General features: G+C 36.3%; 1 protein-coding gene across 1 annotated transcript; it reads right to left on the bottom strand.

Annotated features, from left to right (window-relative positions):
- Nucleotides 1–569: 569 nt before the first annotated feature.
- Nucleotides 570–8,647, bottom strand: LOC130051507 (acid-sensing ion channel 1B-like). The gene is made up of 8 exons (XM_056153475.1): nucleotides 8,589–8,647; nucleotides 7,772–8,339; nucleotides 6,654–6,752; nucleotides 5,909–6,080; nucleotides 4,740–4,793; nucleotides 4,454–4,613; nucleotides 3,271–3,362; nucleotides 570–826 (listed from the first exon to the last, which is right to left on the bottom strand). The coding sequence occupies exons 1-8, from the start codon at nucleotides 8,645–8,647 to the stop codon at nucleotides 570–572; spliced, it is 1,461 nt and encodes a 486-aa protein (XP_056009450.1).
- Nucleotides 8,648–12,334: the final 3,687 nt, after the last annotated feature.

Raw genomic sequence — 12,334 nt, 5'->3', positions numbered from 1 at the left:
TCACTGTTTGCTATCTTCACCTTTATAGGAATTATGAGATTGATCACTGTTTGTTACCTTCACCTTTATAGGATTTGTGAGATCGATCACTGTTTGCTATCTTCACCTTTATAGGAATTATGAGATTGATCACTGTTTGTTATCTTCACCTTTATAGGATTTGTGAGATCGATCACTGTTTGCTATCTTCACCTTTATAGGAATTATGAGATTGATCACTGTTTGTTATCTTCACCTTTATAGGATTTGTGAGATCGATCACTGTTTGTTACCTTCACCTTTATAGGATTTGTGAGATTGATCACTGTTTGCTATCTTCACCTTTATAAGAATTATGAGATTGATCACTGTTTGTTACCTTCACCTTTATAGGATTTGTGAGATTGATCACTGTTTGTTCTCTTCACCTTTTCATTCAATAGAATCATGACACTCATATAAAGTACTCACACAAAAGAATTTCTCTAAATAATTTCATATTTACTTTCTCAAGTTTATTCATTACAATTCTTTGAGTTAATATACTATATATACAGAATTTTTAGTTCTAAACTGCCCTCTTTGTGCATTTAAATTTTCTTTTGGGCAATATATATTTTTTTGTTCCCCAATTTTCTGTGTCCTTTGCCAGTTTTTTGTTTGACGGGGGTGTGCGTAGTTCCCCCCTCACTTTCTTTAAGTGACGTCGTGTCCTTCTCCACGGCAGGTGCCTCCGCGGTCTTCAGTTTGTTGCGAGGTCTCAGAAGGAGTATAAAGAATTCCAGCAACTCAACCAGAGACAATAGACTGGCGCCCAAGAAAATTCCCATGAGACCTCCGATATCACCTGCAGCAACAAACAACGGCAACAATATAGCAGCAACTCATAACATCAACACATAGCAGCAACATATAACAGCAACACACAACAGCAACACATAAACTGGTAAAATTGCAACATATATGTATGTTTAACATATGTTAAACATATGATTAACATATGTTTTGAAACATATGATAATCATATAAAAGGAGCACTCAAGGTAAACATATGTTTATAGTATGAATAACATATGTTTGTTATACCTTATGATAAACATATATTTAGTTCATATTATATTCACGTGTTTTTCTTATGATTTTCATATTATCTACATGCAAAAGTGTAACATCACGTCTATTTTAAACATATGTTTAACATATATCGAACATATGTTGCGATTTTACCTGAGTAGCAACAACAAATACATGTAATAGCAACACATAACAGCTGGTGGATATTCGATGATAATTTACGTTTCATGCATTGTATTGTGCAGTGAACTTTACTTTAAATATACTTTTGTGAGGCTGGGCAGGGTTACGGGAAGGGAGAGAAGGAAAGGGTGGGAAGATGAAAAAGAGGAAGGGGAAGCAAAAATGGACCCCTTCTCAGTTGTCCGAGTCCCCTGTTATTGAAATTACGTTTTTTATATTTTCCGGACCTCTTACGAGCACTCGTTCTTCATTGGACCATTGTGAATTTGAGCACAGGCCGTGACTGACCTGAGTAAGAAGCAATTAAGTTACATATCAGCACTATAAATCAATGCCGTGTATTTGAGCGTCCACCGTGATACTGGACTCGTATCTGAATGTCCACCGTGACACCGGACTCGTATCTGAACGTCCACCGTGACATTGGACTCGTATCTGAACGTCCACCGTGATACTGGACTCGTATCTGAACGTCCACCGTGACACTGGACTCGTATCTGAACGTCCATCGTGACATTGGAATCGTATCTGAACGTCCACCGTGATACTAGTGTGGAAAGAGAAACATGGAGAAGTGTGGAAAGAGAAACATGGAGAAGAAGTGTGGAAAGAGAAACATGGAGAAGAATTGTGGAAAGAGAAACATGGAGAAGAGTGGAAAGAGAAACATGGAGAAGAAGTGTGGAAAGAGAAACATGGAGAAGGATTGTGGAAAAAGAAACATGGAGAAGAATTGTGGAAAGAGAAACATGGAGAAGAAGTGTGGAAAGAGAAACATGGAGAAGAGTGGAAAGAGAAACATGGAGAAGAAGTGTGGAAAGAGAAACATGGAGAAGAATTGTGGAAAGAGAAACATGGAGAAGAAGTGTGGAAAGAAAAACATGGAGAAGTGTGGAAAGAGAAACATGGAGAAGAAGTGTAGAAAGAGAAACATGGAGAAGAAGTGTGGAAAGAGAAACATGGAGAAGAATTGTGGAAAGAGAAACATGGAGAAGAAGTGTGGAAAGAGAAACATGGAGAAGTGTGGAAAGAGAAACATGGAGAAGAAGTGTGGAAAGAGAAACATGGAGAAGAATTGTGGAAAGAGAAACATGGAGAAGAAGTGTGGAAAGAGAAACATGGAGAAGAACTGTGGAAAAAGAAACATGGAGAAGAAGTGTGGAAAGAGAAACATGGAGAAGAACTGTGGAAAGAGAAACATGGAGAAGAAGTGTGGAAAGAGAAACATGGAGAAGAAGTGTGGAAAGAGAAACATGGAGAAGAACTATGGAAAGAGAAACATGGAGAAGAAGTGTGGAAACAGAAAGGAAACAACTGGGATTCAGGTGGTGGGATGAAGCCGTCAGGAAAGACAGAGGCAGAACAGAATGGAGAGGAAATATTCCCTGCCCAATTCTCTACAGGGAGAGACGGAAATGATGATGATGATGATGATAACATATTAATGAAAGGTACTGATGTGTCTCAAGGTGCCGGTCCAATGCGTCTGCGATGTATGACGCTGTCTAGGGCACGTCTACCGGGGGTCGCGGCTGATAACTGTTATACATTTACGGGCTCCTTATATCATATCGGAAGTCTATCTCGATGTTAAAAATTTTTGATGCATCTTACAGAGAGGAATAAACGTTAAAGTATCCAAAGTTTTCCATTCTAGATTGGATTACAATGCAATGTATTTCCCTCAATCAGACACGATTTGTCAGATTGTGAGAGGTCTAACTGAGACAATATAAATTGCGATTTCTCAATTTTTCCTAAGTTCCACGATTTATGTGGCCGTCATACTTGGAGGTACAGTGCACCAGAGTTCACCCAGACACCGATTAAAACTAGACTAAGCTACACATATATCAACAAATATATCCAGCAATAATGTTAGTATCATGCAACAATTGGATACCGGGTATTACAATGCTATTATAAAAAAAATAATGATAATAGATAAAATAAATAAATAAAAGGGACAACTATATCTATTCACGATAAAGGATCACATGCATCTGAACTGAGGGTTTGAAAGCTTTTTCTTACTGAGCATCTCAAAAATATTGAACTCTGGAACTTCCGTTACAGCAGTCTCAATTAGAGAATCGTAATAAATCTTCAACTCTATGAAATTGTCTCTGAAAAGTGAAGAAATATATTAAAACGATTATCATTTCACATACTTCTGAAGCAAGGTAAAATGCATGATAAACACTAAGTTATCACTATACATAGATTTATAAACCTATCACAATACAATAGATTTATAAACCAATCACAATACAATACATTTATAACCCTATCACAATACAATATATTTATAAAGCAATCAAAATACAATAGATTTATAAACCAATCACAATACAATACATTTATAAAGCAATTACAAGACAATAGATTTATAAACCTATCACAATACATTAGATTTATAAACCTATCACAATACAATAGATTTATAAACCTATCACAATACAATAGATTTATAAACACCCAATCAATTATATTACAACGCACAGCGTAGAGTCTCTTGTGAAGAAGACAAAAACAGAGGCTGAATATTTTACTGGTTCGTACTCCCTATCATGTCAAGTGGCACTGATGATCTGTTTATCATTACATCAAGTCGTACTGATGATCTGTTTATCATTACATTAAGTCGTACTGATGATCTGTTTATCATTGCATTAAGTCGTACTGATGATCTGTTTATCATTACATTAAGTCGTACTGATGATCTGTTTATCATTACATTAAGTCGTACTGATGATCTGTATATCATTACATTAAGTCGTACTGATGATCTGTTTATTATTACATTAAGTCGTACTGATTATCTGTTAATCATTACATTAAGTCGTACTGATTATCTGTTAATCATTACATTAAGTCGTACTGATCATCTGTTTATCATTATATTAAGTTGTACTGATGATCTGTTTATCATTACATTAAGTCGTACTGATCATCTGTTTATCATTACATTAAATCGTACTGATCAACTGTTTATCACGACATTAAGTCGTACTGATCATCTGTTCATTATTACATTAAGTCGTACTAATCATCTGTTTATCATTACATTAAGTCGTACTGGTAATCTGTTTATCATTGCATTAAGTCGTACTGATGACCTGTTCATCATGACATTAAGTCGTACTGATGATCTGTTCATCATTACATTAAGTCGTACTGATCATCTGTTTATCATTACATTTTTTCATGTTCTTACTTTGAGTACTCGTTGGAAAGAAAAAAACCCTTCGTAAGAAAGTAGGTGTTCATAAAATCCGACATGAATCGAGCATACGATATGGACGTTTTATATTGGTACATGACACATGGTCTTTTACACTTGCAGCCTTTTGTAAAACCACTTGTCGATGCATTTCCTGAAATGACAATACATAAATCATATTGCTGTTTGCAATACCGGTATGCTGTAAAGTCACCTCCGTTTTGGGGCTTGTAATGGTGTTAAACGAATGTAGAAAGAGATTGAAATTATCACTACTCACGATAAAATACGAAGCAATCTTCCAGTTCCTTATACTCGCACAAACGCTCTGGTCCTATCATAAACACCAAAGAAGAACACATGTTACTTTTTTGACATTTTCTCTAAAAACAATTGTTCATCGCGATATGAACAGTTCTTGTATGATTTCCGAAATAGGTTTTAAATTTTACATCCTAGTAATATTACCATGCTTTGTATATATGCCCGAGTAGCTCAGCTCAGAGGTTTAATACAAGGGTCCCAGTTTCTCTTCCAAAGATTTTTTTCCCTTCAATGCTTCGATAACTTTCTAATTATATATTAATTTCTTTGACATTGAAAAATATATCAGCTTAAAAAATAATACAGTATCCTTTTCCTTAGACTTCTCTCCCACTCACCACTTGGATTGTTGATTTTAATGCGAGATCTGTGTCTATTAATCGACTTAGTTGCTTTTGTTGTTTAATCGTGTTCTTGTGGCAATCATATTATTTTTCTTTGTCAGCACTGTTTACCATATCCGAATCAACAATGGCACCGACTACCAAATATTGTTTTGAACTTAATCACTCCAAATCATTATATTCCCACCATTTTATTTCACAATCACGTTGTTTTGGAAGTTTTCCCTCTAAATTTGTCTGATTTCTATAATTTTGAAAAATAATTCTATTTTCATCCCGACCCGACCATGGTACAAACTCTCTACACCATCGTCAGTAAACACGCTTACAACGAAACCATTTTTTCTCATTCAGTACAAAAGTGTATCATTCTTGTTAACAATGTAGATTATTGCTACTTGTCGTTTTTTCGTGGTGTGTGATATTTGTTTATGTAACATATGTTTCTTGATAAAGACGCGGGTTGCGTCGAAAATTTGAGTTTTAAATAACCAACAGTGTCGTGGCCCATATGAGCTGAGAGTTTTGTTTGCAACAAAGGAACAATCAGACTATACTACATTTAGAACAGACGTAGTAATATACCCCTAGATCTTTGTAGTTCGAAACGAGATAGAATGCAAATGAAATGCACGAATAACGTAAAGAAAAACTACACAATATTGAGAAACGTCGCGCATTTCTTTAATTTCACCATAGCTATCTTCTTGTCCAAGGAACAGCACAAACAAAATCACAAAATTAAAGTATGTATTTTAAAAACAACTCATTGTGACATTACCGGGGTAGAGGAAGTGACGACAGTTTCTGCAGTGTTCATCAGCACTGACCAGGTAATCTATCATGCACTCCATTCGGCAGGCCTTTTCGCTGTAGGATTTGTATCGATGTAGAGGGTTCCCCACTTCTTCAATGTTTAAGCACCTACCATATGGTTCATCTAGGAAATTTTTCTACAAATATTAATCCATACAATTGTGAGGGAATCTTTCACATCTTGCTGTTTCGTGCTCTTGAACACCTTCACGACACGCTTGTGATATGAAAAATATACCCATCTCCATCATCACTCTTTCCCTATAAATCATGTGAGTTGACAAATATTGAAATTATATTTATCAAACGAATAGAATTTGAGCTTTCATTGTTAAGTATAGTTTGGATTTGTTGAAGCAAGATACACTAACCAAACCGTTTCCTAGCCTTATTACAAATATGGTGCCTACACTATTTCCTACCTTTGTTACAGATACGGTACCTACACTGTTTCATACCCTTATGACAGAGACGGTACCCACACGGTTTCCTACCCTTGTTACAGAGACGGTGTCTACACTGTTTCCTATCATTGTTACAGAGACGGTGTCTACACTGTTTCCTACCCTTGTTACAGAGACGGTGACTACACTGTTTCCTACCCTTGTTACAGAAACGGTGTCTACACTGTTTCCTATCATTGTTACAGAGACGGTGACTACACTGTTTCATACCCTTGTTACAGAGACGGTGACTACATTGTTTCCTACCCCTGTTCTGCTGATGACGGCCTCAGCTGACAGTCCAGGAGCCACCAAAAATCCACGCATGGAAGGAAGAGGGGCCTCTTCCGGTTCATGGAGGACCACCTGTCGTCACAGTGCAAGTATGTATAAGTACACATTCAAAGTCTAAAAGTATGAAAATGTAAAATACAATTTTAATCTCATTTTCTTCCAAAATCAACCTGTTTACTTAATATGCTGATTTTTTATATATTTTAGGATGAAGTCCAAACATTATAATAGATAAATGTATCTGGGCTACATATTTAATCTTTAAGACAACAAAAGTGAACATAACGTGTAATGATGACCACGTTTTATTTTAGGGAGGGGTTTACTAAATGGACCGACCGACTCGATATTTGTGTACAGATACTCCACTCAGCCAGGTGTTTTTCACTCCGTTTTACCATGTACACAGAATCAGAATAAATTGATATTAATATTTCAGTAGCAAACAAATATTTTCTCTTCATTTCCAAAGCGTCGTATATAAACAACAGATATAAGAAATTCCAATAAATCATAATGTTCATTAAAATACACAACAAGAATTCCCTCAGCAAACGACCTAGTCAGTTACTTAGCTATGCAAAATCAATTATTCATTTTTTTTTCAAAATTATAATGGGTCAACATCCGTGAGCCAAACTTAGCGGTTTCGTCGTGGCTTCAAGGTCATTAAATATGAATGATATCACCGTGGCGTGAACGAGACTATTTTCTGTTCTTATATCTTAAAGCACTGTAAATATCATGTCTACCAATCACGCAAGAAGTTTCCGCAGAGCGAGGAGACCCATCGTAACATGATGTTCTCAATAGTCATCTTTGATGATCTTGTCATTTCATTATTAAACTCTAAAAACCATCATGCAAGCTCGATAAAATTAATTAAGAAATGAGTTTTAAAATTTCTTCGCTAGTTCGCTAGGGATTGTGGAATTTCTTATCAGGCGACTCTCTCTCTCTCTCTCTCTCTCAACTATCTATCTATCTATCTATCTATCTCCACCCATTCATCTATCTATGGAACAGTACATTGTACCAATAATATTTATCTTTTTCCTGTATAATTTGAAGTGTGTAACATGTTTTTGTACCTTTATCCCTGCTTGAATGGTAGACGAGTAAAAGTAATTTGCTTGTTGAATATCAATAAACACTCCGAGTCCTCCATCAGATCCGGAGTGTGATGTCTGTAACCGCTGGTTCCCTTCCCCATTAAATGTGAAGCACACACCCATCTCAGTCAGTGTAGTTATAAATAGATTCTGACACGGCTCCAGTCTTCCTTTCCAAGTGCATATCGGCAGCATCTCCCGTACGGTGTTGGAGTATTGCAGAAGACACTGCAACATTTGTTCCCCGTTTGGAATCTCTCCTTTTACAAACCCTAATCCCGGGGTAAGTATGTCCTCTATCACGAGAGTTTCTCCAAAGTTCAGGAAAATTGTGTCCAATCCTGCGAACACCGTGTCATTGCAATGGATGATGCTCTTTTTGACCATGTTCATGTTGCAGATGGTCACTGCCGGAAAGTCGATACGATTTTTGTTGTCGGCGGATATTTGAGTGACAGTGTTGTACTTCAAGAAGTTTATGAATGCATCGACAATGAAGACTACTAACGTCACAGTCATAAGCAAGGTAAATATCAACCAGGCATACCTACCAAAGTTAATCAAAAATCATTAGACAATCATATTACATAATCTATAGCTTGTGACGACTCCAAAGGAGTGAAAGATGGTGAAATGGGACATAAAACAAGAATAACTGTATATTTCTTTCATTTACGTCCCGTCGAGATTTTTTTCACTCATATTCAGACGTCACCAGCTGTAGGTGAAGTACCACACATTTAGACGTACATGTATATGCATAACGCCCAGGGCCGTAGCAGTGAGGGTTCTTTACTTTCCAACGTCTCTCGCGACACCAGATTTCTGTTTTAAAGTCATATCCGAAATACCCATTATTCTCAATTCTAATTGTCAAGAGGTTGGCGAAGGAGCAATCACTACCTATATTTATGTCTTAAATTTGACACTGTCATGACACGAGTAGGGCTCTAACCCAAAACGTCCATGTCACGAAACGAACATTGCCACTGACCGCGACCGATGGGTTATGATTATATTTTACATATAAAAAATTCATGATTGGGAAGTCATAAATTCCAGTCCCGCTGTTACATTAACAAGATCAAACCTAAGACACAAAAGTATGCAATGACTGTTCCTTCACCATACATTCGGCAATTAGGCGTAAGAGTCAACAATCTTTCGAACGATATCTTCAAAATGGAAAATGTCACGCAATACTGGTCTAATATGACACCTCATTCAACAGCTTATGAAGTCTCAATATTCGAAAGAAAAAGGTATATCTGATGTAAAAAAAAAATAATAATAATAATAATAGGCAAACCGATGAATTTAATCAGTTATATCAACAAAAGAATACATGTAGATGCCGTCTTTATGCAAAAGAGTTCAGTCTTGTACCGGTATTGTAGCATAGGACCCTCCCCCGCATAGACTTTCCCTCCGGAAAAACGGGCCCGGGATAGACATTTCCCCGGAAAGATGGGCCTGGCATAGAATTCCCCCCTTAGGAAGAATTAATCCGGGCCCAATCCCCCACAGGAAAAACCGTCCCAGTATAGAATTTCCCCCTAAATGACAGTACGCTTTTCCCTCTTCTTACAATTTAGCTATGTATCCGTTTCCAGTTCTATTACTACAATTCTCTAGCCTATGTAGACCCAGGAATTCTTCTATTTTCTATTTTTAATTTTGAGCAGGCTCTCGTGTATCGTGAACAATCATTGTCTTGTGCTTTTTTTAAAAAAAAAAAAAAAAAAGGAAATTATTCAAATCGTGTAATGGTATATCAAATTTCATTCAGACATCTCAAGTCTTTATCGTTATTTACTAGTATCTAACATTTAAAATAGTAAAGTTAGGAAGAAGTTTTTTAAATTAAAATTTTTGACTTTGATAAACGAGAAAATTAAATTACTTTTATTTGTACAGTTCATCTATTTTATTTTACAGATATTTTAAATGTATATCTTTTAGTCGACTTTTTACGAAAAATTCTAATGATATTGACCATCGTCTTTTGGGAAGCATATTGTATTTACAATATGCATTTCAAAGTTTTCAGCGTGTAAACCCAACTTCAACATCTAAAAAAATATTCGTCAGTTTTATGATGTAAAACTTATACGGTACCAATTTTGATGCACCAGATGCGCATTTCGACAAATAATGTCTCTTCAGTGATGCTCAACCGAAATGTTTGAAATCCGAAATAACTATGAAGTTTTAGAGCTAAATATAGCCAAAAAAACAGCGTGCCAAAAAAGTGGAGCCAAATTCGTCCAAGGATAAGAGCTGTGCATGAGGGAGATAATCCCTAATTTTGAAATGAATTTCTAAATTTTATAACAGCAATTAAATATACATCCGTATTTTCAAGCTAGTAACGAAGTACTTAGCTACTGGGCTGTAGAGACCCTCGGGGACTAACAGTCTACCAGCAGAGGCCTCGACCCAGGGGTCATAATGTAAAACGTATACGGTACCAATTTTGATGCACCAGATGCGCATTTCGACAAATAATGTCTCTTCAGTGATGCTCAACCGAAATGTTTGAAATCCGTAATATTGATAAGCGCATATTTATTTCATTCAACTATAACAAATGAAATCCGGAAACCGGGGGCGGAAACTCTATACTCGACTTTGTACATAGGAGGAAATTATATACTGGGGCGCTTTTCCCCCCTATGGAGGAAATCTATCCCTGGCCCGTTTTTCCGGGGGGGTGGGGTGGGGTGAGTCTATGCTACAACACCGGTATTCTATTATATTTCAAGTTCAAGTCTACACCCCGCATTTCTATAAATATACTTCTACCATTGAATCCAAACTTTTTAATTACAAACAAACTTTACAGTGCGTAGATAAAGGCGACATCATACATTATCCACCTACATGTTCTTGTTTTTCTTTCAATATAGCCCAGCTGGACATGACATTATTACTGGTGTCGATATAGTTGAAATAACGACCTCAAATCGCTTATTTTCAAAAATTCAGAGAGCGATGACCTTTCAACTGGTGACAAGACTTCATCTCTAATATGACGTATGTCACAAATTATGGACAAGAGATGAAAAGGAAGAAGTTGACACTTAGTCAGAATGGATAAAACATAGGATCAGACAAATATTAAATCTCGTATTAGACACATCAAAACAAAAGAGCGAACCATCTTATATCCTTCTGTGTTTAATAAACCCGAAGTGATAAGAGAATTATATAGGTTACAGAAGGAACATGTTTTGATTCCAGCTGAAAAAGCTTGTAACTGTCTTTATGCGGAGGGTTCATAATTACAACTTTATTATATGAACTTGGCTTTAATCCCACACTTAGTAATCCAACTTCTTCTCCAGGTTGAGCTTCAACACATTTAATACTCCAATTGATGTGACGTATGAACATGAGTTACCGTGCCTACACTGGATTCCAAAACTCCACGATAACTCTTATAAACAGAAGAAATGTGAATATAACGAACAGTGATCAATTTCACAATTCCTATAAAGAATACAAAATTAAAATTAGGGCAAAAACGGACCCTTGGACATGCCAGATGTGAGATTAGGTGCGTAGGATTAGTAAACATCTCCTATCGACAGGTCACTACCGCCGTAAATCCTATATCTTGATCAAGTAAATGGAGTAGTCAAAATCAGCTTGTAAAGAATGGCATAACAATTGGTATAAAACGCGTCAGACAGCATTTGACCCAATGGCAGGTTGTATTGGTAAATGAGATCGTTATAATGATCATAGGGTTTTCAAACAAGACTGTTGAAACCCCTGTAACTAGAAACATCAACTGTGTCAGTAGTCTGCTTTGATTTAAAATCTGATCATTCTCAGAACAAACACTTGGGTAGTTAGTTGGGAGACATAAACACAGTATGTATAGATCATTGCTGGATCCAGTAAATGTTTTACCAATTCCGTATCTTTCCTCCTAACGAAAATCTTAACTGCTGTGAAGGAGAAACCTCAAATGTATTGTACCACAACATATGAGAAAAATGGTGTAAATCAAAATTCTAAAATATTGCAAAGAATATTTGGTAAATTTGAAATCGCAAAACTTTTTCAATATCAACAAAATCAAACCAGGGGTCCTTGTGTCCAACTCTTTATTTTGTATTCCTTGTGGGGGTTATGAAATTGATCACTGTTCGTTATGTTTGCCTTTTATGCCAACATAAAACGTCGCACTTCATACCTTCATGTATTTTTCAAAAAAATATCTCTTAAAAAATAGACTATACGAGAAATTGCATGAATATTATGCGAATAAATTTGCATTATATTTACACGCGTGATTCATATGATGAAAGGTGAAGAAAACAAACAACGTTTAAGCTCATAACCCTCAAGGAATATAAAATAAAGAATTTGGCAAACACGGACCCCTGGACATACCAGAGGATATTCGCATGATTTTCGAACAAAAAGGTAAACGCATGAAAATCATACAATCCACTGTGTATGGCAGTGTTCTCCATCGGTGTTTTACTGGGCGCCCCAGACACAGTAAAAATTTCACCCGACACAATATCA

Source organism: Ostrea edulis, chromosome 2, assembly GCF_947568905.1.
Source record: "Ostrea edulis chromosome 2, xbOstEdul1.1, whole genome shotgun sequence".
Classification (NCBI taxonomy): domain Eukaryota; kingdom Metazoa; phylum Mollusca; class Bivalvia; order Ostreida; family Ostreidae; genus Ostrea; species Ostrea edulis.
Note: the sequence above shows the minus strand (reverse complement) of the source record. Positions and strands in the feature narration are given on the sequence as shown.